Source organism: Desmodus rotundus, chromosome 12 (genome assembly GCF_022682495.2).
Source record: "Desmodus rotundus isolate HL8 chromosome 12, HLdesRot8A.1, whole genome shotgun sequence".
Classification (NCBI taxonomy): Eukaryota; Metazoa; Chordata; class Mammalia; order Chiroptera; family Phyllostomidae; genus Desmodus; species Desmodus rotundus.
This window is the reverse complement of record NC_071398.1, coordinates 47,141,599-47,169,513: the sequence shown is the minus strand read 5'-3', so window position 1 is coordinate 47,169,513 and position 27,915 is coordinate 47,141,599. Positions and strand designations below refer to the sequence as shown.

Sequence of the window (27,915 nt, the reverse complement as noted above, 5' to 3'; positions counted from 1 at the left end):
CATGACCTGCCTCCACCTCTGGGAGGTCACGTTCTGACCTCTGGGAGCCTGTCTTTGAGGTCACATTCTCAGGAATGGCTGGTTCCCTCACTGGTGAGGGTTTGGGTGGAGGGTGGGAGCCTCTCCCGTAAAGGAAGAGGACTGGCCTGCTGGGTCACTGGTTCTTCCTTCTCCAGCGGTCCTGGGACTGCTGGCTCAGTTTCTCTTCGTAGCAGAGGTCTTCTTCAGGGCCATTCCAGCTTCACAGGGGTCAAGTTTGCCTGGGGCTTCTGCCTGGGCTGTGGCACTTTCACCTTATACCTGCTCACAGGTGAGGTGCTGCCCGGGACCTGATGCTGGTGTGGGAGGAAGAAGCCCCCAGCCAGCTACCATGGTCCTGGTGATAAAGCCAGCCACGTTCAGAGCAGAGCTGTCTGTGAGCTCATGTACCAGATGAGGATGTGGGCGTGTCTTCCCCTCCACAGACCTTTAGAATTGTGATTCTCCACATTGTGCCTGAGCATAAGCTCCAAGCAGGGCTCCAGGAGTCTGAGCCCACCACCGGCCCACCCCCCCTTCCTCCCTCAGGACCTGGTGTCCACACTGCAGATCTTTTCTCCCTCAGCCCCAGGCACCATGGCCTCCAGCCCCCTCCTTTTGTGGGGACCCTAGAGTGAGGGCCCCTTTCCCACAGAACAGAAGGTTGCGACACCCACAAGAAATTATAACACATCCCCCAACTGTCCCTTCTGGCCACATCCCTCCTCGCACTTAATTTACACCCTGGCCTCATTTGCCACCTCCTCTTGTGAGCTCTGAAGCCTCTCTCTCATCTCTTCCCGGAAGCCCCCTTGGGTGTTGAGGGCTCCGGCGAGGGGGCAGGTACAGAACCTGAGATAGAGGGGCATGTTCTGAACCACCGACCAAACCACTGATGATGATGACACCCTTCCCCTCACACAACCAGGACCTCAGGAAGGGGAGAAGTTATCAGTACAACCCAGGAAGGGAGGGTGTGTGACAGAGTGGCTGCTGGGAACTGAAAAGGTGAAACAGAACCAGCCTGCTCTCAGGGAGCACAGGCCCCTCAAGTTGCCCCTACTGCTTGCTGGAGGCTTCTTCTTCTTCCTGTTTTTTTTTTGTTTGTTTGTTTTGTTTTGTTTTGTTTTGTTTTAGCTCAGAGGACCCAGGAGTCAGGGGGCACAGCCTCTTCTCTCAGAGACCCAGGAGTCTGGACTACCAGCCTCCTCATCCCTCAGGACCCGGAAACCCAGCGCTCACCCCCATGGAGCCCTGTCGGTCCCTGGCCCTGCTGGCTGGCTTCCTGGCCCTGACCTCTGTCCTCGTTGCTGTGAGCACAGATTTCTGGTTCGTGGCCATGGGGCCCAACTATTCATCTCACTCTGGCCTCTGGCCGAAGGGTGATCAGCGCTTCGTAGCAGGTAAGGGGGAGTGGTTTCTCTTGCCTGGAGGATAGGGGGAAAGAGCCAGAGGGGACAGGCCCTCAGCAGTCCCCTATCTGAGCAGGCTACATCCGAGTGACGCAGACCTTCAACATTCTGGCTGCCCTGTGCGGCCTGGTATCTGTGGGCTTCCTGGTCCTGTCCTGCATCCCCTCGCTGTCTGCCCCGGGCCGCGGCCCCCTGGTCGCTTCCATCACAGCCTTCGTCGCAGGTGAGGATGCCGGGCTGCCCGTGGGCATTGGGAACCGTGAGTTCCCACAGAGCGGCTGAGCAGTCCTTGTCTCTTGTCCCAGGCCTCTCCATGTTGGTGGCCATGGCGGTCTATACCAGTGAGCGGTGGAGCCAATCTGGAAACCCCCAGGTCCAGTCCTTCTTTGCCTGGTCCTTCTACCTGGGCTGGGTTTCAGTTCCCCTTTTTCTCACTACAGGTAACTGTTGCCCCGGGAGCTTGGGAGGGACTGCTGGGGGCTCTGAGGGAGCAGGGTGGGGGCAAGTGCTAATCTCCCTCTGCCACTCCAGGTGGCCTGAGTCTGGCTGCCCACTGCCAGGCCCCCCGGCCTGGCTATGACACCCTGTGAGCTGCAGGCGAGGACAGCAGGTCTGAAGGCATCATCAGGAGCCACGGGATCCCCTGGCCCTCCCTCGGCCCTCCCCCTCAGCCCCTCCATAGCCCCTTGGTTTTTGTCTTCATTCACTCAAAAAGTTTGCTGGAATCTGGTTGTTCTGAGATTCATTCATCCATGACACAAGTCGATGACATGCCAGCTCCATGATGGGTGACAATGGGCACCCAGAAGAGTCAGAAACCTCCACCTGTTCTCAGGGGGCTCCCGCCCAGTGTGAGAAAGGCCAGCAAGGACTTGGTCAGTGCCCCCTATTCTCTGTCCCCTTCTCTGGACCTGGTTGTTCTCCTTTCCCCGACTTCTGGGGTGGGTTAATACAGGCCACCGGCAAGGCGTGGGACAAAGGGTGATTGTGATTGTGTCGTGGGGAAGGTGGAGGTGAGATTTCTGGGGAGAGGGATTTTTTAAAAAATTTATTTATTTATTTTCAGAGAGAAGGAAAAGGGAGGGAGAAAGAGAGGGAGAGAAACATCAATGTGTGGTTGCCTCTCATGCACCACCCCCCCAACTGGGGCCCTGGCCTGCAACCCAGGAATGTGCCCCGGGAATCAAACCAGCAACCCTTTGGTTTATAGGCCAGCACTCAATCCAGTGAGCCACACCAGCCAGGGATGTTTAGGGACTTCTTAAGGGCCAAGGGAAGGTAATCCAGGCAGAAGAACTCTAAGGCGGAGGCATGAAAAGGCTGAACGTGTACAGAGGGTAAATAGTGCTTTGTGGCCGGGACTGCAACGTGGGGGTAGGAGGGAGAAAATGAGAATGAGCGGTGGGTGGGAGCCAGGACCCCTAATACCACAACTGACTCTCTCCTGAGGGGATTAGGGAGCCAGGATACAAGCAAGGGAGGGACAGTGTCAGCTCCCAGGGCCAGCAAGCCGTCTCGGAGGCACCCAAGAGGCTGAAAGGGAGAGAGGAGCCTGGCGATGCAACAGGTGAAACAGGAGTCAGTACAAGGCCTGACTGGGAACAGGGCACGAGGTGGAGAGGAGGGAAGGAGCCAGAAAGATTCAGGGAACCGGAGAAACCAGACTTGGGGGGCCAAGGGCTTTCTAGCGTGAGGGGCAGGAAAGGCGCAAGGATAGTGTCCAGGGGTGGGACAGTGGGGCTATCCTTGTTTGGTGGAAGATGCTGAGCTCAGGTGGGAGGTGACTGCATGCCAGGGGTCTGGGAGACAGCCAGGAGCAGGTGAGGACTCTGGTCTAAGGTTCAGGAGAGAGACCAGGGCTGGAGATGTAGTTTGCAATGCTTTCAGAGCCTCATGGTCCCTAGAATTGTGGGAGTGAGGAAGCTCACCTGGCGGCAGGTACAGGATGCAGGGAGCAGGAGGGGCAGGAGCCTGCGTGGGCACCTGGGAAGTACAGTCAAAGCCGGGGACCAGGAGTGCTTATGGCGTCAAAGGCAGAGAGGTTTTTTTAGAAGGACATGGTCTACTATGTCACGGCCCTCAGACTCCCCCCAGACCTGCCATTTGACTCTGAACTGTCGCTTTGCTGGGAGAGATGCCTGTGTGTGTGTGTGTGTGTGTGTGTGTATGGGTGGGTGGGTGGTTATCTCTTTAAATGGCTACTGGGAGGGGGTTCTGGAACTCCTGCTGCCTCACAGAGACTGACCCAGTCCCCCTTCCCCCACCCTTCTGAGCTCTGCCTCTAAGAAGCCCTGGGAGCTGGCTGTTAAGTCAGTTAGGTGGGTGTGTGGGAGTAGAGATGGGGGGAAACACTGGGCAGGCCAAAGGGACATTCCACTGTGGCGATGGAGGTCTCTGAAAGGCAGGGAGGTTCCTAAGCAGTGACTACTGGAGGGGAGAGAGGCCTCAAAGTCCCCAGGCAGGGGTGCTGGGGAAGGGGGCCGCAATGGGAGGAACTGAAGGGGTGTCTCGAGGTCCCCAGAAGTAGCGGCCCCAGGCAGGGGTGCTAAGATATGGAGGGACATGTAGGAGAGGGTCTCAGAACCTGGAGAGGGGCCTGGGGGCAGGAGGGGTGGTGGCCAATCATGCATGTGTGCCACCCCCCACACCCCGCAGCAGCCTCCCTGGCATGGGGGTGAAGCGGAGTCTTCAGAGCGGTGGCACCCTACTGGGTTTCTTGGCCAACATCCTCCTGATTCTCTCCACTGCTACCAACTACTGGATCCGCTTCCCCGGGGGACACAGCGGCCTGTGGCAGGATTGTAACGGTGGCATCTGCTCTAACATCCCCTGCCAGAGTGAGGCCCAGCCCATCCGGATGTCAGACCCCCACTACACAGATCCAGAACTGACCACAGCTGTCCCCCTCCCCTGACACAACAGCTGGGCACATCCTGCGGGGGGGGGGTGGCAGGGGGAGCGTCCAATCCCTTCCACGTCGGTCTCAAATCCAGCTGCCCCTCCGTGATCGAGGCCACCACGAACACGACAAGCCCTCAGGACGACTTCCAAGTCCCTATCCAAACCCCTGACTCTGCGGCCAGCCGGTACCGGCTGGTGGGGGCGGTGGTCCGGCGCAGCGCCTGCGCGAGACTGAGGCAGCCGGCTCTCCCCAGCCATGCTGGCGGTGACCGGGGCATGCATGGTGCTGGCAGCGGGCTCCAGCATCGTGGGCTTGGTGATGGGGCTGCGGATTCTCTGTCACGAGAGCGACCAGCGGGGCCAGACTACGAGCGCTATCTTCTTCCTCTGCGGTGAGACAGCAGCCGGCCTAGGAACAGCCGGCAGGGGGCCACAGGAAGTGAGCCGAGGGAAGGGGCTGGTGACTCACGAGGGTCAGCAGAGCTGGAAGGGGTGGGGTCAAGGGCGGGGCCCGGAGGAGACGGGCGTGGTCTTGTGGGGGGGGGGGTGTCCGTCCGGAAGGGGCGTGGTCTGGACGGCGGGCGTGGTCTGGGTGGGGTCTAGGTGCTGGCCCTCCGGGCCTTGCTTACCTAAAGGTGGGCGGGGCCAGGCTTGCTGCTGCTGATCGCTTTGACAGGCTACACAGTAAAGAATGCGTGGAAAAGCGACGTCTTCTTCTCCTGGTCCTATTTTTCGGGGTGGCTGGCTTTACCATTCTGTATTCTCGCCGGTAATGTGGACAGCGGGAACAGGGTGGAGAAGCTACCCAGGGGACCCTCCTTTCCCGCCGAGACTCCCCAGCCGCCCTTCCAGCAAACCCCATTTTGACCTCCAGGGGGCTCCCCAACATACTCCACTCCCGACTCTCACAGACCCGGCAGAGACGCCTTGGGGCCCCAAACCCCAGGCCCTGGGGCCCTCCCGGTCATCCTCCCCAGGACCCACCGCCCTCCACCCGCCCTCCTCTCCCTTCCCGCCAGGCTTCTGCTTCCTGCTGGCGGACATGATCGTGCAGAGTACAGATGCCATCGGTGGGTTTCCCGTGTGCTTGTGACCGCAGCCTGCCTGGGGCAGAATAAAGTAACGGCTCAACCTCCGCTGTTTCGACTGCCTTTCTGGGGGGTGTGAGGCCGCGGGACACGGGCGACATGGACACACGTGGAAATATGACCCCTAAGAACACGGGGATTCGGGCACGGGGGTAGATAGAGCCTCAGAGAGGACATGAGGACTTGAAGCTATAGGGAACGTGAAGGCCTGGGGGACACGGGCATGGAGATACAAATACGGAGTGGACAAAGGACATGGATGTGGAGGGGAACGGGGACAAGGGGGATTGGAGTCAGGAGCAGACAGGGGCGCATGAAAAGGCCGTAGGGACGCGGACATGGAGGAAACGGGGAGACAGACACGGGAGGACTCAGAAGCGGGGGCATCATCGGCAAGGGGTGGGCGTGGGGACACGGACACTGCGACTTTTGAGAGGCGAGGAAGAGGCAGGGACCTAGGAGCGGGGGGAGACCCGAGGACGCTGGAAAAATTTAGGACAACCGGCAGCAGTTCCACTCCGGACAGCGCTTCCCTCCAGGGAACGACCTTTCCCCTAGTTCCCTGCCACGCCCCCTTTACAAAGCCCTCGTCAATTACCCGCGGTGTCTCGCCGCTCACTCCGGAATCCGCTTCCCATTGGTCTCCATCCGCTTGACACACCACTCCGCCTCTCAATGTGGTCCTTTGCCGGGGCGGGAGCGTGGGCACCGTAGAGACTGACTGGCTGGTGGTCGGCGCGCAGGCGCAAAGGAGAGTGGGGCAGGGCGTCAGGACCCAGCGGAGGAGGGTGAGGCCTGACCCCGTGGTTGGCTGAGACAGGAAGATGGCGGAGCTGCGCGCGCTCGTGGCAGTCAAGAGGGTCATCGACTTCGCCGTGAAGGTGACCGGGCTCCCCTCTCCCACCTCCCTGTGCCCCGCGGCCGTGGGCTTCTGGGATCACGAGCGCACCCTGTATGGGGGGGTCTTCGCGTAACCTCTGATCTCTGCCGCTCTCCTCCCCAAACGTCAAAGTCGCACCTCAGGGCAAAGATCAAGGACTGAGGTTCTGACGTCCAAACGCCCCTCTGGGGTTATGATCCCGTTTCCTTTTCCCCGGTTCGGAACTCACTGTCTTAATAATTGCGTGCAGGGCGAGTTACTGTCGCTATTTCTTAACGTGCTGGAGGAGTCATGTTCCCTGTTTAACACACGGAGAAACTGAGGCACAGAGAGGTCACTGAGCCCGGAAGGGGCAGAGCGGAGATTGCTGTCCAGGTCCGTCTGAGTCCGCACCCCAACAACTGCTTTGCACACAAGCCATGCTTTCGCCCGCTAGACTGCATTGCAAACTCCACAGTACAGGAACCATGCTATAATGGAGCTCAGAACAGGGCGCTGGGGGAACACAGAAGCTGCGTTCCACCCGACAAAGCTACAGGGTGAGTGAGGAGGCTCGAGCTAGGAAGGGAGGGGAAAAGTGTTTGCTAACAATGAAAGCCAGTGTGCTGAGTTTTTGGGGTGGCACATCCTCCATGAGACCGTTTGGGGACGTCTCTGAGAGCCTGGCTTGTCCCCAGAGATAAGCTGGTGTGGACAGAGGTAAATCAGACACACTCCACAGGCCACTTTCTCTCAGTACTTGCCCTAAACCAGACAAGGGGGTGACTACCCATCCATATCTCTCCCCCTCCCCCTCTGCCCCATCATACTGGGAGCCTGCTTCTGTGTCCCCAGCATTGCCCCACACAGGACCCAGCGTGCTGGATGGGAGAAGTGAGGCCCCTGCAGGCTGGGGTATGTGGAGGGGAGAAGGGCCCAGGAGCCAGGCTCCAGCATGAAAACTTCCGTACTCATAACAGCTCACATTTGGTGGGTACTTAACTGTTCATCAGGCAGTATTTTGAGTCCTTGGCTGAGATTCACCCATTCAGTCCTTTCAGTATTCTCTAGATTCACTAATCCTAAGGAAACTGAGGCCTGCGAAGGTTCTGTTACTCGCCACGTCATCCAATAGGATGCAGTGACAAGCATCACTGAAACAGGGCAGGTCCTGCTCCGTCGGCCCTGCCCATTCCACTGAAGAGCTGCTCCACATCCAGCGTTTGTTGACTCCAAGCTTTTTTAACATGCTCCTCTTGAGGTTCTGGGACCCGACTCTCCTGGCCTCCTCCCACCTTTGACTGTTCCTTTGGGCTCCATAGCCCCCTGGGCCTCTCTCAGCTCTGATCCAGCCCCAGCCCTGGTCACTGGCCTGAGGCATCTCTGTCATATCTTGGGGCGGGGGGGGGGGGGAATGTCATATCTGTCTCCCCCACCAGGAAGACTTACAGTTAACTCAGCTCTGGGTCCCAGCATCGCCCAGCCTAGGCTCCGCACGTAGGTGCCTCCGCTGTGTGTGCTGCGTAAGAGGAAAAGTGGAGCATCCTGGTTTCCCAAAGTGTGGGTGCTGTGTGCCCCGCCCACAGTGCCCCGGGGGCCCCCTCCATTGCATCCTGTCTCCATGGATGTGTCTGTTGATTTCCCTTTCTGAAGAAATAAATGATTCAAACCCTGGCAATGACCTAGTCTCTGGGCTAGACCCACCCCTCTTCCCACAGCCCATCAGCTTGCAACCCAGCCCACCTGCCCTCTCCGTCTCCCTGCCCTATTCCCTCTTCTCCATCCTCATGGCCACAGCAATTCAGGCCTCATCTTCTCCTCGCTGGACCCTCACCCTGGTTTCCTTCCCAGCTCTCAATCTGAGGGGTCTCCCTGCACCTGGAGCTGCCCTGCCCCTTCAGTGGCCCTGCACCCTCAGGACAAGGTCCCACCCCTCAGCCTGGTGTTCAAGGCCCTTTGAAGTTCAGCCTTGGTCCCCTTTTCAGCCTATCGCATCCCCCTGTTCCTCCCTCACCTTCTGTGCTTCCATAGTTCCAACCTGCTGTACTTTCCCCAACAGACCAGGCCGCTCCATGCCTTGGGCCTTTGTCCCTGCTGTGCCTTCTGCCTAGGCACCCTTCCTACTTCACCCTGCAACCTCTGCATCTCACCCCTCCCTTGTCCTGCCTAACTCCAACTGGTGTTGCATCAAAGTTTAGTGATTCTCTGGCATAACCTCCTCCAGGAAGCCCCCCATTCTGCCTCCTAAGGTCAGGCTACCTTGGTGTGTCCTTAGGTGCTCCTGCAGAACTGGGCTTGCCTTTCTCAGCTCTCCCCACACTGAATTGGGATCCTTTGTGTACCCAGTTGTCACCCTCCCCCCGCCAACTCCACAGTTCCTTTCGGGGTGTGCCAGCTCTGACCCACCTCTGTGTTCCCAGCATCCCTTCTCACCTCCTTCCAGTCTTTGCTCAAATGTCACCTTCTCTGTGACGCCTTCCCTGGTCACCTACTTAAAACCTCAGCTTCATGGTCCCTGTCTGCTTCCTTGCTGAATTTTCCCCCACACTGGGATCACTTTGTAACCCATGATGTCATTTCCTGATGTCTGGCTTTAGTGACTGTCTCCGCTTCCAGAACTTGAGCTCTAGAGTGGGGAGGGGAGTCTGCATGATGTGGTCACTGCCGTCTTAGACAGCAGGTGCCCTACCGCACAGTTCAGAGTGTGGACTCCCAGCCCAGCTGCCCAGGTCTACTTCCCACTCTGTGACCTTGGGGGCGTCAGCCACTCTGAGCCTCCTCTTCCTCCTCTTACAATGGGGATAATGAAAGTATTTCCCTTACTGGGTTGTAATGAAGATAAATAAGCTTTTAAAACAGTGCCTGGCACACAGTAAGTGTTGGCTGATGCTTAGTGAATATTATTATGATTGGTCATAATAATAATGAGAGTTTATTTACTCATTTCTTGAAAACATAAATGTTCTGCTTAGTGTGTGTGTTTTGTATCTCTGTCTCTGGGTGTCTGTGTGTCTGCCTGTGTCTCCGGGTGTGTCTGTCTCTGGGTGTCTGTGTGTATCTCTGTGTCCGTGTATCTAGGGTATTAATAGGCATTTGGCAACCCAGGAATACCCACTTCTGGCCAAGGACACATTTTCCATGAGGCTGATGAGGCTTCAGCGTTAGGGCTTTCAAGGCCCAAGGAGAGGCTGGAGCAATTTTGTGTTCATGATTAGCTATTTATTTTCTTAAAGAGGACCTTCCAAAGAATGGAAATTTTGGGCCCTCCAAAACCTCGGCCAGCCAGGCCTTCTCTTAGTTCTGGGAGCACATGGCTTTGCCTCTGACTCCTCGCTCCTCCTCCCTCAGGTCACGTGTCACCTTTTTGGGCATGTCGATCTTCTTCAATCTTCTTCGTCTGCCCTCTCCTATACTAGCTGTCCTGTTGAAGGGTCTCAGAGCACTGGCTGCTGCCAGAGCCCTTTGTTGCTGCCACTGCTTGCTGGTCACTGTCTCCCATCTGGCATGGGCTGTCCTGCTGACTCTGGGGCCTGGTCACTGTGCCCTGCCTGGAGCCCCAGAACACGCCCAGTGACTTGCTTGATAGAACAAGGACAGAACAGAAGTCCTCGAGCTGGGTCAGGGGCTCAGGAAGAGCAGTCAGAAATCACGTGATAAAACCCGCTTGGATATAGTGGGCAAGAAAGAAGGGGACTGACTCTCCTGCCTCTGTGGACAGGCTCGCTTGGTATCCTGGGGGCGCTCATGGTTCCCAAGACAGACTTGGGGTCAGACTCCAGTCCCGCCACTTCCTTGCCATGTGACCTTGGGCAAGGTGTTTGGCCTGTCTGTGCCCCATCTGTCAAACGAGGATGGTAATGGCAGTCACCAGCCTCCTGGGCTATTGTTGATTAAATGAGATGGTGCATATACAGCCCTCGCAGCCCTTATGGATGTGCTTATAACGCATTTGGGGATATCATCAAGTGCATTTCTCAGTGTGGATGAAGCTAAACAAAACTTTGAGAAACACTCTTTCAGGCCCCAGGAGCAGCGATGGAGTAGGGACGAGCGTGTCAAATGTCCCTGGTGCTCAGGGACTGTCTCAGGGAATGAGAGGGTGAGAGGGCCACCCTCTCAACTCTGCCGGCCGGTGAATTCTGGTCCCGCTCTGTCCCTGGAGCCGTGGGACCCTGGACAAGGCCCCTGCTGTCCCCATCCAACCTGTGCGAGGGTCCGTGCCGCAGGCCTTACCCCTGACCCTGCCCCTCCCCCTCCTGGCTGGGCAGATCCGGGTGAAGCCAGACAAGACGGGTGTGGTCACAGATGGAGTGAAGCACTCCATGAACCCCTTCTGCGAGATCGCCGTGGAGGAGGCCGTGCGGCTCAAAGAGAAGAAGCTGGTGAAGGAGGTCATTGCTGTCAGCTGTGGGCCCTCCCAGTGTCAGGTACTGGACCGGAGGGGCGCTCAGCCTGGAGTTTTGGGTCTGAAGGAGGGGCTTCGGTCTTGGATTGCTCCTGGGCCTGAGGGAGGAGGGGCTGGGGACCAGGATCCTGGGTCCCCCTGGGGCTAGAAGCCAGGTCGAGCCCCTTCTCTCCTTGACAGGAGACCATCCGCACTGCTCTGGCCATGGGCGCAGACCGAGGCATCCACGTGGAGGTGCCAGCTGCAGAGGCAGACCGCCTGGGTCCCCTGCAGGTGGCCCGGGTGCTGGCCAAGCTGGCAGAGAAGGAGAAGGTGAACCTGGTCCTGCTGGGCAAGCAGGTGGGTGTGTCCACCCCTCCCACACCTCTCCCTTGCCATCCCTGCCGGGGAGTGGGGAGGGAGTGAGGCGAGAGGCCATGACTCAGGCTCAGGTTCACACATCTAGGCTGAGCAGCTCAGGACTTTGCTGTGCCTGTGGAGAGTTTGAGCAGGTAGGGCAGGGTCACTGTGGGCTTCAGAAAGTCCCCTTGGGGCCCTATGTGGTGAGATTGGACCCCGGGGACCACGATGACTGTCTGTGTGGGAGAAAAGGAGGCCTGGGCCCAGGCGAAGGGGACAGAGCAGAGACAGGTGCAGTGGGAGGGGCAGGGCTTGCCCCAACAGAGTGAGGGGGTTGCGGGGAGGTGGGGGCGGTGAGGGGGTCCAGGGTTGCTTGGAGGCACAGAGCGCAGAAAACCTGAAGGAACAGGTGAGAGGAAATGTGAAGAGCCACTGGGGACAGGCAGGAGTGGGGACATCCACATGGGTTCTGACCGATGCCTGGGCTTGAACAGAGATCTGAGGCATTTGGAGGGCGGTCAGGAGCCATGGGGGCTCCGGGAGCCAGGAAGCAGCAGGATTAGCTGTGGGTGCAGAGAGACCCCTGAGGAATGGACTGGAAGGGGAGAGACTGGAGGCCCGGGGTTTGTTCAGGGAGGAGGCTGGGGGCCAACAGAGTTAGCCAGGGGTGAGAACTCAACTAGAACTTCCCTGGGGCACATGGCACTCCCAGCCAAGGCAGGTGTGTGCTCTGGCTCATCCATTCCCTCAGGAGACCCAGGAGACCCTACCTGGTGGCCTCACCCAGGAGGAGGGCAGAGGAGGGCCACCGGAAGAGCCTCAGACGAACAGGAGTCGGACGGGGAGATCGTGAGGCAGGGAGGGGCCTGAGAAGGAAGGTCAGAGACAGTGAGGTGAGACGGGTGCAGAGGTGCACGGGAGACTCAGAGATGGAGCTGGAGCCCCAGCAGGGAGAGATTCTACGGGGCCGGCTCAGTCCCGGGGGAGGGCGGACTGAGGGTCCACCTGGGTCACTGGGTGTCCTGCCCACGTCAGGCAGCAGCAAACGGAGAGATGACAGCAGGAGAGTCAGAGTACGAATGTGGAAACTGAAGCAGAGGGTCTTACCAGAGAAGAGGCCCAAACAGCACGGGTGAGGCTGGGTGGGCGCAGGCGTCACCCCAGCTCCCCAGGTCACAGGTGCCGGTGGCATGGCCTGTGGAGGGTTCCTGCATTTGCTGGTGGGTCTCAGACTCTGACTGATGCTTATTCTGGTTGTCAGGGGCCAGTTCCTGGGGACTGGGCCTCCTGCTGGGGGAGATGCTGGGGGCACTGGTCAGGACACTCTTTGTTGTAGGTGGCATAATCACAGCTCACACTGGCTTAACAAAAGTGAACTTACTAACCCTGGCCAGTTGGCTCAGTTGATTAGATCATCATCCCATACACCAAAAGTTTATGGGTTCAATCCCTGGTCAGGGTGCAAATGGGAGGCAAACAATCAGTTTCTCTCTCCCTCTTCCTCTCTCTCTAAAATCAATAAACATATTCTCAGGTGAGGATTTTTTTAAAAAGTGAACTTATTAGCTCAGGTGAGGAGAGCTTCAGGCACAGCTTGATCCAGGCTCACACATGTACTCTATACTCCTCTGTCTTGGCTTCACTCTCTGCCTCTCCAGGCTCACATCCCACCAACCCAGTGACCCCAGCAGAAAAAAAAGAGCCTCTTTCCCAAGGGCTCCAGCAAAACTCCCAAGGCTGACTCTCCATTGGTCAAGCTGGACTCATATGTTCATCCCTGAGCCAATCACTGGAGTCAGGGGCAGAGTGTTCTCATTGGACGAGATCCCATTTATTCAGTTTCCCAGTGTGGCCCTCCCTGGCCTGGATCACAAGAGGCTTCTGTGAATAATCAGACTGGGCACAGATTTGACATTGGGGATGCCAGGTGCCCTCTGTGCCCCTGGACTAGGAACTGCCTGTCTTTGGGCCCACATGAGGGGATGGGATCATGTGAGACCAGAAGTCAGCAAACTGTGGCCCACAGAGACCACAATTTTGTAAATAAAGTTTTATTGGGACACCACTGCACCCATTCGTTTATACAGACACGTGTTGTGTATGGCGGCTTGTGCACTACAACAGCAGCGTTGAGGGGCTAGGACAGACCCTATAGGATGTTTGCCCTCTGGCCCATTGTAGAAAATGTTTGCCAACCGCTCTCGCAGACAAAGGCCCCAGCGGTGCGTGAGAAACCACATGTCACCCAGTCTTCTCTCTTTCCCCATTCAGGCCATTGATGATGATTGTAACCAGACAGGGCAGATGACAGCTGGATTTCTGGACTGGCCGCAGGTGAGGCTGGAATGGGTAGCACCTGCCGAGGGCCAGGCCTGGGGGCTCAGAACCCAGCCGCCCTTGTTCCTGCCCTTCTGGGGGGAGGCAGGCATGGAGCAGGACAGCAACTCCAGCAGATGGGAAAGAGGAGCGCCCAGCCAGGACCCTGGGCCTCATCTGGGCCTTCACGTGCTCCATCCCCCCTAGCCCTGCTGCTCCTCACTCACACCAAATTCATCCCTGCCTCAGGGCCTTTGCACTTGCTGTTTCCTCGGCCTGGAACAGGGTCCCCTCAGATCGCCTCAGGGCTTTGCAGCCCCTCCATCAGGGGGAGGCTTCTCAGCTATCACCTCAGGGAGGCCTTCCTTGCCCACCCTCTTGTGAGATACTCGTGTCCACTCCAAGCTCCAGATTCCCCAGTCCCAGCCTGTGGCCAGTCCCACAGAAATGCAAGCCACAGAGGTCGTTTACAATTTTTCATAGCCACATTTCAGAAGTACAGAGAGACTGGCAAACTTAATTTTAATGGTATTTTATTTAACCCAGTATATCTTAAATATCATTTCAACATGGAATCAATATAAAAAATATTGAGTTACTTTGCAGTGTTTTTTAAAATCTTTTTCCATTTCTGTATCTTTATTTCTTTATTTTATTTTCAGTCACAGTTTATGTTCAATATTATTCTGTATTGGTTTCAGGTGTACAGCACAGCGGTTCGGTAATCACATCCTTTACAAAGTGTTGTTTCCCGAGATATTTCAAGTCCCCATCCGACACCGTACATACTTATCACCATATTATTGCTTATATCCTCTGTGCTGCACTGTGCATCCCTGTGAATATTTTGTGACTGCTAATTCGTGTTTCTTAATCCCTTCACCTTTTGCACGCGGCCTCCAATCCCCCCATTCTTTTATCTTTTTGTATGAAATCTTCGAAAGCCTGTGTGTATTTCATATCGACGGCACGTCTCAATTCAGAGGATATAAAATTTCCATTAGAAATACTTAATTTAGATTCCTAAAATGCACAGTTGAAAAAGTAGATCCATACACCCAAGTTTTCCCAAACAGACTTCCACATTTTCTAACGACTACCTTGAGTATTTTTTTTTTTAAACAGATTGATTGAGATATAACTGGCCCACAAAAGCCTGCACACGTATTTAAAGTGTACAGTTTGGCAAACTCTGAGCACGTACACATCCATGAAGTCATCACCACGATCCTCATAATGTATCTCACTTCTTGGTTTTTAAATTTAAAATAACTAGATAAAAGGAAAAAAGTCCACCCTCCCTTGATCATACCAGCCGCGTTCCACGCCCTCAGAATCCACTGGCAGCCAGTGGTGACTGCGTGTTCACCTGCGTGTCCACTGAAGCTGGGCGGGGCCTGGCTGGTTGTGCTCACGGTATACCCCCAGAGCTGGGCTCACGGGCACTCAAAAGAGACCCATGAGAATAGTGGGACACTGCAACTGAGATCTGAAAAACTCAGTGAGGGGAGACAGCAGGTTAGACAAAGAGTGTGTAGGTCAGGAAATGATGAATCAGGGCAGAGGGGCCTTGGCCAGAGGATGGGCACGGACCCAAGAAGATGGGGCCCCAGGGGATGTTTAGAGAATGGAGGTGAGCACAGCGGAGGGGCCTTGAAGGCAACTCCTGGGGACAGAATGGTGCCGAGGTGACAGTTTTGGATTTGCCAGCTATGGTGACAGGAGGAATGTCATTGAGCCTCTCTCTGGCTCAGTTTTCCTCATCTGCAACGTGGGGATAATAACATTTCCCTCTAGAGTTCCTACGAGGATCTGATGACTTAATTCATTTAAATCACTTCCAGTGGCACCCAACATTCAATATGTGCTCAGTATTGTTAATGAAGGGAGACCCACTGGCAGGTGTAGGGCGTTAGGACCTACACCTTGGCTTCCAGTGAAAGTAAAGACACCCTGCCCTAGATTTTTGAGGTCCCTTTCTGTGGCTTCCCCCCATTGTTGAACTTGATGTCCGTAAGTCACCTTGCAGGCTTCTCCCTCTTCTGTCCTCATTCATCCGCAGCTCCGTGCACGCACTCAGCAGGCATGAGGCCTGTGGAGGACTGCTCCGGGCCTGCCCTGAATTAACCTGCCTACTCACCTCATGCTGTCTCTCCCCAGGGCACCTTTGCCTCCCAGTTGACGCTGGAAGGGGACAAGTTGAAAGTGGAGCGGGAGATTGATGGGGGCCTGGAGACCCTGCGCCTGAAGCTGCCCGCCGTGGTGACCGCTGACCTGCGGCTCAATGAGCCCCGATATGCCACGTTGCCTAACATCATGGTGAGCGCCTGGCAGGCGGGTCCCTGGCGGCCTGGGAGTGGGTGAGGGCTGCAGGCCCTGTGCCTCCCTGGTGGTCGGATGCAACAGACAGGATCTAAGGGACATCTCATCCAAAGGAAGGGATTACTGGTCATCCTGGTTAAAAAAGGGTTCAGGGTCATTTGCGCCAATAATGAGAGCTCATGGGGGCTATTTTGGCTAACAGGGAGGGTTTGTTGTTTACCTCAGCCAATAGAAAGGCTTCATCGGACAATAAAGAAGTTTCCCCTTGTGATTGCAGCCCATAGGAACAGTTCATTCTGTAATCCTACCTAAATGAATAGGATTTATTGGTCATCTCAGCCAACAGAGAGAGTTCAGTGGGTCATCTTGGCTAATACAATGGGCTCAATGAGTCATCTCAGCCAATAGTGAGAGTTCAGTGGGTCATCTCAGCCAATAGGGAAGGTTTAATAGGTCATCTCATCCAATAAGATGGGTTCATTGAGTCATCTCAGCCAATAGGGTGAATTTAATGGGTTAGTTTGGCCAAAAGTCCGAAGAGTTTTACTGCCAGAGGATTAGTTGGCCAGTTCATTCCAGCCAGTGAAGGGCTTCAGAAGGCTGTTGACTGAAAGAGGACTCCCGCCATGGGAGGGCTTCCCAGGACCTCCAGCCAACAGGAATCATCCGTACCAGGTGTGGCCCTGTAAGAGGTCATGTGCGTCCTGGCCAGGGGGTCGGTCTAGAAGGGTTTAGCCAATGGGAGTTGTCCAACAGATGTGGCACCCATGGGGGCTGCAGGAGTGTGAGCAGGGGATTTGGCACCTTTGTGAAGTGTGGCTCCCTGTATGCAGAAAGCCAAGAAAAAGAAAATCGAGGTGCTTAAGGCCGGGGACCTGGGCGTGGACCTGACCTCTAAGATCTCTGTGGTTAGTGTGGAGGACCCACCCCAGCGCACAGCTGGCGTCAAGGTGGAGACCACGGAAGACCTGGTGGCCAAGCTGAGGGAGATCGGGCGGATTTAAGCCACTTCCATGAAACTTGACAATAAAACTATGACTCTTGACGTCTGTCTCTGTTACCTCATTCCATGAACACACATCTTTGATTCACTCAACAAACATTTACTTAAGTTTCCCATCTGCCAGGCCCTGTGCTGGGCAATGCTGGAGATCCAGGTGAATAACAACATCCAGTCCCTGCCCTTGATTCCATGTTGAAGGGGCAATGGACATGGGCAAAGGCAGCTGTGAGGTGGGGTGCTGTGTGTAAGGCAGCACTGGGTACTGGGAACCCACATGGGTATCTGAGCAGGCCTGTGGGGTCAAAGACACTTCCCAATATGGTGGCATCTAAGTTGAGTCTTGAAAGACAAATATCAGTGAGGTCAGGGGGTGGGGGTGCATAGAAGGGCTTTCATCTGCAAAATGTCTGCTGGGGACTCCTGGGTGCCAGGCGCCTGCCAAGATGGGATGCAGGAGGGAAGGATGCCAGAAGCTCTGATTCTGGTTGGGGAGGCAGACAAGCAAGAGACGATCAAAACCTAGTGCAGGATGAAAAGCCAGGCCTGGGGTCAGACTTAATGATTTCAGACTAGTTCTCAAATTTGCTACCTGTGAGGTGTTGAGTGAATAACTTCCCATCTCTGAGCTTCAGTTTCCTCATCTGGCTTACTGAAACAGGAAGAGCTTAGTGCAGTGGTTATGGGCCTGGGGTCTGGATCCCGAGGCCCTGGGTTCAGATCCTGGCCAATCCCTGTCTGCAGGAGGACCTCTGACAACTTCCTGCTCTCTAATCCTGAGTTTCCTCCTCCATCAGGTGCAGTTAGTAATAGTACCTGTGATCTGGTTGTCTGTTGCTCAGTGGCTTGCCCAATAATCATTTATTTTGCTCATAAATCTGAGATTGGAGTTTGGCGGAGACAGCGTGCCTCACTTCCCTGGCTCAAATAGGTCCAGAGGATGGATGTCCTAGATGGCCCCGTCATGTGCTTGCAAGCTGGCTGTTAACTAGGGGCCACAACTCCTCTCCCTCCATGGAGCTGCTTGAGCTTCCCCGCAGCATGGCGGGAGTGTCCCTTGATACAGGAAGTGGACTATGCCAGTCTCTTGAGGCCTAGGTGTAGACACACAGGGTCACTTGCACTGTCCTTTCTTGGTCTAGAGGTCACAGAGCCTACACACGTGCCAGGGGAGAGGACAGAGACCATATTCCTTAATGGGAGGAAGTTTGAATTTGCAGCCATTTTTAAACTATAAAACCTACCCGGTGGGATTTAAAGGGTTAATGTCATAGCCTCAGAACCACTCCACATGCAGAAAATGCTTACTATGTATTATCACCATTATTACTATCTGCATGGCAAGACTACCTGGGTAAGCTCAGAGGCCTGGGACCTGCTAAGACCAGCAGGGGATGGTAGGAACAGCTTTCAGGAGTGAGCAGCCTGACCACCCTGAGCTGAACCACCCAACTTCTCCCTCTGGCTGTGCAACCTCCAGCCGGCCCCTCTCTGAGCCGTAGTTGCCTGGATGGTAAACACCCAGCTCATGGGTGCGTTTGGAAGGGTTGAGCCCATAATGTCTTGGAAACATTTTTTGCACAGTTCCTGGTGCGTGGTAAGTGGTAATTATTATTTTGGTTCATAATAAGAGACCTGAAGGACAAGTTGTGGTTTAGCCAGGTTGGAGGAGGGCGGGGAGTGGAGGAGAGCATTCCAGGCAGAGGAAACTGTGTCTGCAAATCTGAAAGGGGAGAGATGGGCCTAAGAATGGCAGGGTGTTCCTAGAGTAAGTGCAGGAGGGAGGAAGTGGGTGGAGCGCATGGATCTAGGTTAGACAGGCTCTGGGAATTCCTTGGATGTCTCCTGAGGGCCCTGAGGAGCCATGGGAGGGCTGTGAGCAGGGAGTGGGGGGAAGGGGCAGCTATGGGTTTAGACTCAGGGCTATGTGGGAATCCACGGACTGTAGGAGATGGGGCTGAAGACAGAAAGCTAAACAAGGGGGCAGGGGCAGAGGATGAGGCTTATGCTGGGGCCTGGCCAGTGGGAACACAGGTAAAGAAATGAAACATATGCAGGAGGCAGGAGGGGTGGGATTCAGAGATTCACAGCGGTGAGGAGGAGGGAGGAGGGTGGAAGACTCCCCAGCCTCTGCACCAATGGTGAGACTGTAGTCAAGATGAAGAATCCAGGAGGAGGGTCAGATTAGAGGGAAGATGCTAAGTTTAGTGGGACACAGGAAGGCTTTAGTGGAGGCTCTAGGGGATGTGAAGATGCAGTTCTGGGTCTCAGAAGAGATGACTGGGTGGGAGATAACCACTCAAAACTTGGTCCTGAGGGAAACAGGAAATCACGGGAGGGCCTGGAGCAGAGGAGGATCAGGGCCAGGTGTGCGTATATCTGGGGCTGCAGGCAGGACAGAGTGGACCAGAGGCCAGGAGGCTGGGGAGGAGGAAGCCTGAGCTGAGGCCACGGCCATCAAAGGTGGAGCTCTCTGAAAGGTCACCTCACCCTTTCCCAGGAAGTCTTCCTGGCTTTGCTCCCACACTTCCAGCTGGGACTTACCTCTCATTCTCTCCCCTCTGGGGGTCTGGGGACAGGGGCAGGCTGGGCCTCCCCTCAGATGACACTAGCTAATGAGGACCAGTGGGGTGGGGTTGGGTGGGTGGCTCTGCCACCAGATTGGGGTGAGGGATCCTGGTGCCTCCCACTGGGTCTGGCTCCCTTCCCCGCCCAGGAAGCTACCAGTCCTGTTGGGCTTGCCCCGGGTCTCACTCCAGGTCCTCCAGGGTGCGGCCAGCACCATGGACACCTCACAGGCTCTGCTGCTCTTCCTGCTCCTGGGTAAGTCTCCTGCTCAGCACCTTGCCCACCAGTTCCCCTTCTCAGCAGCCCCTCAACGCCCTCCCCTCCTCTCCTCTGCAGCCTCCGGAGTAGGCGTCCTCACTCTCAGAGCCCCTTCTGGAGTTCAGCAAGTCAATTTCATCTCTGACTCAGAAAGCTCTTCCGAGGACCTGGGTTCAAATGTTTCTTTCATCAAACCCCCCAGATGGGAATTTCTGGATCAGTCTCCAGGTTCAAGAGCCACTACTGATATTTCCCATTCCAAATGGATTCCCGAGGCCCTGCATTTGGACAACATAACTGGATCCTTGTGGTCAAATGTTTCTGCTGAGGACCAAAAGCTGGGCTTGGACCCCACCATCTCTGGGATCTCTGGTTCCCAAGTACTTCCTGATATCTTGGGTTCTCAAGTTCCTGCCAAAGACTTAGAGCCTTCCTTTGCTGTTAAGAACCCAGCTTCAAACATTTCTGTTCAAGTCCCCGAAGCTAACGTATCTGTGGAGGGCCCAGGTCTAAAGTTCTCCCCTGAAGATCTGGATTTAAAATTCCCTGCACAGAGCCCTGAATTCAAAGTTCCTGCAGAGGCACCCCTAGAGCCAAGCTTCCCCCAGCAGGTGGGGGGGCCTCTTGCTGTGTTAGTGGGGACCACCATCCAACTCCCCTTGGTTCCAGTCCCCAGCTCTGGTCCCCCTGCCCCTCTGGTTGTCTGGCGCCGGGGTTCCAAGGTGCTGGCAGCAGGGGGCCTGGGGCCAGGGGCCCCTCTGATCAGCCTGGACCCTTCTAACCGAGATCGCCTACGATTTGACCAGACCCGAGGGGGCCTGGAACTTGCCTCTGCCCAGCTGGAGGATGCTGGTGTCTACACAGCTGAGGTCATTCGTGCTGGGGTCTCCCGGCAGATTCGGGAGTTCATGGTGGGTGTATATGGTAAGTGAGCCCTGAGGTCCAGAAAGCAGGCTGCCAGGGCTGCTTTGCCAGACCTTCGAGCAGGTCACTGCTGTTCTGAGATTGTTTTCTCCCCAGAAGAAGGGAACAGAGGAGAGAGGACTTCTGGGTGGGAGGAGAAAAGGGTCTGAGGCCAAGGTCAGGGCACCTGAGGGAAGCTGGACCAGAGGATCAAGACTCCTGAGTTTTCCAGAGACTCAGGAGACTAAGACTCGTAGGTCTGTGAGAAGAGTACTGGGCCTGAGAGGAAGCCCCACCAGGGCCTGGAGTGCTTGGTGTAGGAGGTGGAGGGCTCGGGGCCTGCAGTCCTGGACCTAAGGAAAAAGGTGGCCTGGGGCCTGAGCAAGTTCCTCTTTTCTCAGAGCCTCTACCCCAACTGTCCGTGCAGCCCCAGGCCCCGGAGACCGAGGAAGGGGCGACTGAGCTCCGGCTGCGCTGCATGGGGTGGGGGCCGGGTCGCGGGGAGCTAAGCTGGAGCCGGGACGGACGCGTCCTGGAGGCAGCGGACCCAGGGGGAGCGGAACTGCCCCGGATCCGCGCAGAGGGCGACGAGCTGCTCATCGCGCGCCCCGTGCGCAGCGACCACGCCCGGTACACTTGCCAAGTCCGCAGCCCTTTCGGCCACACCGAAGCCGCGGCCGACGTCAGCGTCTTCTGTGAGTGGGGGTATGCCTCGGATCGGGGGCAGGGACCTGGGAGCCCAGGCTCCTTATTCCTTGGGGAAGAGGGGTTGACGGTCTAGTCTATGGGGACCCTGGAGGAGTCCCGAGTGACCCCGACACTCGTGGTACCAACCCCTCCCTCTACCCAGACGGCCCGGACCCCCCGGTCATCACGATCTCCTCCGACCGGGACGCTGCCCCCGCCCTCTATGTCACCGCGGGCAGCAACGTGACCCTGCGTTGCACCGCCGCCTCCCGGCCTCCCGCCGACATCGCGTGGAGCTTGGCCGACCCCGCCGAGGCCGCGGTGCCCGCCGGCCCGCGCCTCCTGCTGCCCGCGGTCGAGCCGGGCCACGCCGGTGCCTACGCCTGCCTCGCCTCGAACCCGCACACCCGCCGCCGCCGCCGCTCTCTGCTCCACCTCACCGTGGCGGGTGAGCTCAGCCGGGGCGGGGTGAAGCCGCGGGGTGCCGGAACCGGCCACCGAGGGGGGCGGGGCCAGCAAGAAGGGCGGAGGCAACGTGGGGGGGGCGGGTTTTCCCGGGAGAAGGGGCGGGACCAGCGGGGAGTGCGGACACTGGAAAAGGGGGCGGGGCCACTGGGGAGGGGTGACGCCGTTGCGGTGCGGTGGGACCATCGCGGAAGCACAGAGATTCCCAGTAAAAAGGGTGGGAAGCTCAGTAGAAGGAGAGGAAACATCCGACGCTGAGATACACGGGAGGGGGCGGGGCTGGCAAGGAAGGGCGGAGATTCCCTGTAAAAGGGGCGGGGATACTGAGAGTAGGGGTGGGGCCAGCGTGGGGGGGCGCGGTCAGTGCCTATGGGGCGGGGCTCAGTGAAGACCCCCCGCAGAGTAAACGCGCGGGGGGGGGGGGGGGGCGGGGGGCGAGGGCGGGGAGGGGGGATTAAAGGGAAGAACAGAGAGAGGCTGACTCCCTGATCTCCCCTTCTGCTCCACAGATCTGCCCCCCGGGTCCCCACAGTGCTCGGTCGAAGGGGGTCCCGGGGACCGCAGCCTTCGCTTCCGCTGCTGGTGGCCCGGTGGGGTCCCTGCCGCTTCCCTACAGTTCCAGGGTCTCCCCGAGGGCGTCCGCGCGGGGCCGATGTCCTCTGCACTCCTGGCAGTTGTCCCCGCCCACCCTCGGCTTAGCGGCGTCCCTGTCACCTGCCTGGCTCGCCACTTGGTGGCCACGCGCACCTGCACTGTCACCCCGGGTGAGAGCTGGTGGGACTTCTTTCCCATTTCCTGAGAACAGTGTATTTCTTAGCTCCTTTAGGACTAAATGAGAAAAGAGGACTTCTGAACTCCAGGGAAAAGGATTTCCTTTGTCTGTAACTCTACAAAAGGACCCAGGTTTTTCCTATACCTTCAGGCAGGAACAGGGACAAAAATTTCTTTCCTGGACCCAGGAGGAGGGCTGACACTTTCCCACGCGTTCAGAGCAATAAATGGTTGAGAATAACATGAGTTTCCCCAGCCTAGGACCTGGCCTATATATAGTATGTACTTAGTAAGTCCTGGTTAAGGAAGTCAGATGATGGATGAATGAGGGAGAGTGGGAATGGATGCTGCTTCCTCACTCAACTAAGGTGCTGAGGTTTCACTGCTGCCTGATTCACCAAAGGGCACAGGACTTGTTCTTTGACTTTAGGGCAAGGGCTTGACTGGGTTTCTTGCACCTGCAGAGGCCCCTGGAGAGGTGCTGCTGCATCCGATGGTGGAGGAGACACGCTCAGGGGAAGCAGAGGTGGTGCTGGAGGCCTCTGGCTGTCTGCCACCCTCAGAAGCATCCTGGGCCAGGGAAGGGCGACCCCTGGTCTCTGGAAGTAGGGGACGCCTGAGACTCAGCCAAGACGGGCGGAGGCTCCTCATTGGCAACTTCAGCCTGGATCGGGACTTAGGAAATTACTCCGTGTTGTGCAGTGGGGCACTGGGCACTGGGGGCGACCAGATCACCCTCATTGGTGAGTTCTGTCCTTTCCCAGAACCCAGAAGTCCAGGTCCCCCAGCCCCTCTTCCTCGTAGGCTCAGAATCTGAGTCTTTAGATCCTTTCCCCCTGGGATTTGAGTCCAGGCCTGCAGCCCCCTTCCCTTTCCCCACTAGCACTCACAAATCTCATCCTCCCACCTCGATCCCTCCAGGACCCTCCATCTCTTCATGGAGGCTGCAGAGAGCCCAGGATGCAGCAGTGCTGACTTGGGATGTGGAGCGTGGCACTGTGGTCAGTGGTTTTGAGATCCAGGCACGGCCGGAGGGGCCTGGCCTGAGCAAAGCCATCCTCTACCAGGGCTGGGTCTCCTTGCTCATCCTGGGGCCTCAGGAACGGTCAGCCGTGGTGCCCCTCCCTCCTCAGAATCCTGGGACCTGGGCCTTGCGTATCATGCCCATCCTAGGGGGCCAGCCAGGGACCCCATCACAAAACCGGATCTACAGTGTTGGTGAGTAGGGGCTGTGGGGCCGTCAGTCTGTTCTATTGGATCTTCCTTCTCCCTGGGTTAGTTTCTTGGGACTGCCATAGCGAAGGACCATGGGTGGCTTGACACCACAGAAATGTATTCTCACACAGCTCTGGAGGCCAGAAGTCCCAAATGAAGATGTCAGCGGGGTGGTGCTCCCTCTGAAGTGTCTGGGTAGAAGCTGACTTGCCTCCTCCAGCTCCTGGCGGTGCCTGTCCATCCTTGGTGTTCCTTGACTTGCAGCCATATCAGCCCAATCTCTGCCTCCAGCTTCCCAAAGCCTCTTCCTCCCAGTGTGTGTGTCTCTGTCTTCTTTTTGTAAGGATACTAGTCATAGTGGAATAGGATGTACCCTAATGATCTCATCTTGACTTGATTGGTTGAATTGTGTCTTCCCCCCAAAAGATACACTGACCTCCTAATCCCCAGTACCTGTGACTGTGGTCTTATTTGGAAATAGAGCGGGTACAGTCAAGTCACAATGATCTGCAAAGACTTTATTTCCAAATAAAATCCCATTTGCAGGTACTGATGGTTAGGATATGAATATCTTCCTTTTTTCTTTTTTTACTAAATAGTTTGTAAAAGATTTTAATTATTTTTAGAGAGGGGAAAGGAGGGAGAAAGGAAAGGAGAGAAACATCAGTGCATGGTTGCCTCTCAAGCACCTCCCATTGGGGACCTGGCCTGCAACCCAGGCATGTGCCCCAACTGGGAATCGAACTGGTGACCCTTTGGTTCACAGGCTAGCACTCAATCCACTGAGCCACACCAGCCAGGGCCAATATATCTTTCCTGGGAGAGACACAATTCAACTGAGAACACTTCCCAAGTATTGGGTGTCTTAGAGCTCAGTGGCCAGACCAGTTCTCGACCTGAACTTCTCCCCAGTGTGACCCCGCACACTCTCATTGCCCTGAATATCATTACTCAGGACTCTCAGCTGTCTGACCATGAGCCCAGACCTTTCTTCTGAACTTCGCATTTGAAAAGCCACCTCCCTACCTGACACCTTCACTTTGGATGCCCAATTGGCATCTCAGACTCCACATGTCCAAAATAGACTTCATCACATTTTTCCCAAAACTGCATCCCACCTGCCTTCTCCCACCCAGCTTCCAGTGGCACCACCCACATGCTCAAGTCACCTCCAACATGTCAAATACAAGCAGGTCACATCAACTTTCCTTCCAAAATGCTTTTTGGAATCTATCCATTTCTTTCCATCTCCATTCCAACCTCTTTGTCAGATGCCACCATCCTCTTTTGCCTGGATTGAAACAGTCATTTATCTATCTGATCTCCTTATGTATTCTCTTGCCCTCCTACAACTTATTCTTCACCACATAGAAGCCAGAGTCATAGAAATCACATCATGTTGCTGCTGTGACCTTCTTAAAAGCCTTCCATAAAGTCCTTCAAGACTCCCAGGCTCTTAAAGGAGTTAGCTGGGGCTAACTCCTTTAACATCATTATCTACCTCTTTCCCCCTTGTGCCATGTTCCCCACTCACACTGGCCTTCACTAAACACAAAATAACTCTATCGTACCTCTGAGCCTTTGCATTTTCTGTTCCCTCTTCTTGGAACACCCTTCCCCCATTTAGCACACCTGGCTCCATACTCTCCAGGTCTCTGTTCAAATGTTACTTCCTCAGGGACCATTCCTCATGATCCTTTCTAAATATCATCTCCTCTCCCATTATTTCTATGGTAGCACATTTATTTTTCTTTTTAGTGCAATCTGTAATTATGTTATTTACTTGCACATTCCTTTCTGATTTTCCACCTAAAGTTAATCCCTACGAGAGTAGGTATCTTGATTTGCTCACCAATGAATGGATCCTCATCACCTGGTAGAATGCTGGGCACATGGATAAATGTTAAATAAAATCAGAGTGCTGGGTCTCAGATTCGTAGGTTCTGAGAGGGTTGGAACAGGGGACTTAGAAAACTGGTCCAACTCTAGCTCTAACTCACCTTATCCTCCTCTTTATCTCTTCCAGGCAGCACCCTGGGCCCCGGGGCCATTGCCGGCATCGTCTTGGGTTCCCTACTGGGCCTGGCGCTCCTGGCAGCACTTATAGTCCTGTGCATTTGCTGCGTGCGTCGTTTTAGGGGTGAGCGAGGGACCAACTGGAAGGGTCCCTAGATAAAACCCCATTGGAAGCCTGGCTGAACCAATCAACGTGGTTATAAGTCATATGTTCCGGTCTTTCTCCCTCCATATCAGCCAATCAGCTTAAAAATTCCACTTCTCAGCCCAGCTTCCCTTGCCATTGGCTGAGTATGCATGTTGGAGCAGCCAATCACGTTTTTGTTTCTTTTCTTCCCCTCTCTCTCTCAGGAGAGACTCCCATGAAAAACAAGCGTCCACCCACGTTTATCCCTGTGATCCCCTTACCAGAGAAGAAGATGCAGAATGTGGTTCCAGTGAAGACTCCACAGCCTCTGCCCTTCAAAGTTCCACTGGAGGACCCCAGCCCAACCCCAGCCCACCAAGTGAGTGTGGGTGGCCCAGTGACCTCCCGAGAGAGTGTGGACTTTTTATGTTATTTAGTTAGGGAGATGAGATGGTCTGCGTTCTCCTCCTCCAGCTTTACTTGTTGGCTTACAATCCTGGTAAAATTTTATCCTTTAAAAATATATATACAAAAGTTGGGCAGGGCTTCCCATCCAACATTTAGGTATTTTAAAAGAAGAGTGACATTCTAGTTTTTCCCCCCCAAAAGGAGTAAGATGGAACCTCCTTTATCTGTTTTTTCCATAAAAATGGGCAAAACTTCCATTTTCTCTCCAAAGTGGGATGCCATTTCTTTTTCCTGGTAAAGTTGGGTTGTTGCATGTCTTAGTTCTCACCAAGGGTGGGTAGACATTTTTTTATTCCTTGCAAATAGAGGAAACCCAGCTAATTTCTGAATAATGAGAGCTAGTGCTGTAGAAATGGGTGAGTCATAGGCCCCCACCCCTCCTCTCTCTTCCAGACCACCGGCCCCAGGCCAGTCATCTCTCCAGTTGGGGGCCCGAAGACTGTTCGGGCAGCCACACAGGTGTGACCAGGGCTAATGGCCTGCTCTGCACAGGACTTTCTGCGCAGGACTTCTTGTTCTTACTCAACAGCAGGCAGGGCCTTCCTGTCCTACTGTGACTGAAGGTCAGACTCAGAAAGTGGGACTTTCTGTCTCCTTCTCTTGCCTCTGAAGACTCTACCTGTATTTGTGCAACTAAGGAGGTGGGACTCCTGGGCTGGAGGAGACTCCTGCTGATCTAACTGTGGTTTGCAGCCCTGGCTGGTGTGGCTCAGTGGATTGAGCACTGGCCTTGAAAACCAAAGGGTCATTGGTTTGATTCCCAGTCAGGGCACATGCCAGGGTTGCAGGCCAGGTCCCCAATAGGGGGTGTACTAGAAGCAACCACACATTGATGTTTCTTTCCCTGCCTTTCTCCCTCCCTTTCCCTCTGTCTAAAAATAAAAAAGTAAACATTTAACAGTGTGGTTTGCAAACCACCAAGCAAGCAAGATTCGCCGACTGTGCAGCAAACAGGCAGGCTTGTTGAGCTGCTCCAAGTAGGAGCCAGGACCTTCCTCATTTCTGGAAAAGTATTCCTATGTCCGTTTTGCCTCCTCCAGGCCATACCCACCCAGCTCCCGGAGTCTTCATGTTAAAATAGATCAGAACACATGTCCCTCTTCTCTGAAACCCTTGTATGGCTGCCCATTTCCCTCCAGATGTTGTCCAAACTTATCATGATCTTCATAGCCTTGTGGGATGGCCTCCATTGTCCTCTCTGACCTCCCCTTCCAACACTTGTCCACACCACTGCAGGAGCATAGGCCTTCCCGCTGCCACTTTATTTTGCCTCCAGGTCTTTGCCTCTCGAGTGTGCTCTGCCTGGAACAGGACAAAGGTGACCATTACCGTCTTAGACAATACTTCTTTAGCTCTGGCTGGTGTGACTCAGTGGATTGAGCACTGGCCTGCGAACAGGAAGGTCACTGGTTCACTTCTCCATCAGGGCACATGCCTGGGTTACAGGCCAGGTCTCCAGTTGGGGGTGTGCAAGAGGCAGCTGATTGATGATGTTTCCCTCACACATCGATGTTTCTCTGCCTTGCTTTCTCCCTCCTTTCCCCTCTCTAAAAAACAAATAAATAAAAACAAGATGCTTCTTTAACCCCTGCCTTAGTCATGGGTTAGGTCCTAGAGACCCTGAACCTCCTGCTCCTCATCCATAAATACATACTTACTTGTTTAGCTGCTGACTTCCTCTCTAAACTCAGAGCTTCTTGAAGGCAGAGACCATGTCGTTATCCCCAGAACTTAAGACAGAGCTTAGCACATAGCAGGAAATTAATAAATATAGGTT

General features: G+C 55.4%; 4 protein-coding genes across 6 annotated transcripts; all 4 read left to right on the top strand.

The window, feature by feature from the left end:
* The first annotated feature begins 861 nt into the window (after nucleotides 1-861).
* Nucleotides 862-2,156, top strand: NKG7 (natural killer cell granule protein 7). Of its 2 annotated transcripts, XM_024566489.4 has the most exons (5): nucleotides 862-1,026; nucleotides 1,156-1,421; nucleotides 1,507-1,653; nucleotides 1,736-1,870; nucleotides 1,962-2,156. In XM_024566489.4, the coding sequence occupies exons 2-5, from the start codon at nucleotides 1,265-1,267 to the stop codon at nucleotides 2,018-2,020; spliced, it is 498 nt and encodes a 165-aa protein (XP_024422257.1). In that variant the 5' UTR covers nucleotides 862-1,026; nucleotides 1,156-1,264; the 3' UTR covers nucleotides 2,021-2,156. The 2 variants fall into 2 exon arrangements, with proteins under 2 accessions (XP_024422257.1, XP_053771048.1); XM_053915073.2 differs by having other exon boundaries at nucleotides 862-1,421.
* A 555-nt stretch (nucleotides 2,157-2,711) lies between these two features.
* Nucleotides 2,712-5,462, top strand: CLDND2 (claudin domain containing 2). The gene is made up of 5 exons (XM_024566490.3): nucleotides 2,712-2,767; nucleotides 4,086-4,267; nucleotides 4,586-4,723; nucleotides 4,981-5,100; nucleotides 5,351-5,462. The coding sequence occupies exons 1-5, from the start codon at nucleotides 2,742-2,744 to the stop codon at nucleotides 5,422-5,424; spliced, it is 540 nt and encodes a 179-aa protein (XP_024422258.2). The 5' UTR covers nucleotides 2,712-2,741; the 3' UTR covers nucleotides 5,425-5,462.
* Nucleotides 5,463-6,148: 686 nt separating this feature from the next.
* On the top strand, nucleotides 6,149-16,705 carry ETFB (electron transfer flavoprotein subunit beta). The gene is made up of 6 exons (XM_024566485.3): nucleotides 6,149-6,300; nucleotides 10,547-10,705; nucleotides 10,864-11,022; nucleotides 13,294-13,356; nucleotides 15,499-15,657; nucleotides 16,494-16,705. Exons 1-6 carry the CDS (start codon nucleotides 6,244-6,246, stop codon nucleotides 16,662-16,664), a joined length of 768 nt encoding a protein of 255 aa, XP_024422253.1. The 5' UTR covers nucleotides 6,149-6,243; the 3' UTR covers nucleotides 16,665-16,705.
* A 1,970-nt stretch (nucleotides 16,706-18,675) lies between these two features.
* VSIG10L (V-set and immunoglobulin domain containing 10 like) lies at nucleotides 18,676-27,710 on the top strand. Of its 2 annotated transcripts, XM_053914912.1 has the most exons (11): nucleotides 18,676-18,694; nucleotides 19,420-19,483; nucleotides 19,565-20,410; nucleotides 20,791-21,084; nucleotides 21,240-21,524; nucleotides 22,051-22,305; nucleotides 22,777-23,055; nucleotides 23,234-23,530; nucleotides 25,554-25,667; nucleotides 25,895-26,049; nucleotides 26,532-27,710. In XM_053914912.1, the coding sequence occupies exons 2-11, from the start codon at nucleotides 19,444-19,446 to the stop codon at nucleotides 26,601-26,603; spliced, it is 2,637 nt and encodes an 878-aa protein (XP_053770887.1). In that variant the 5' UTR covers nucleotides 18,676-18,694; nucleotides 19,420-19,443; the 3' UTR covers nucleotides 26,604-27,710. The 2 variants fall into 2 exon arrangements, with proteins under 2 accessions (XP_053770887.1, XP_053770886.1); XM_053914911.1 differs by lacking the exon at nucleotides 18,676-18,694 and having other exon boundaries at nucleotides 19,368-19,483; nucleotides 25,955-26,049.
* Nucleotides 27,711-27,915: the final 205 nt, after the last annotated feature.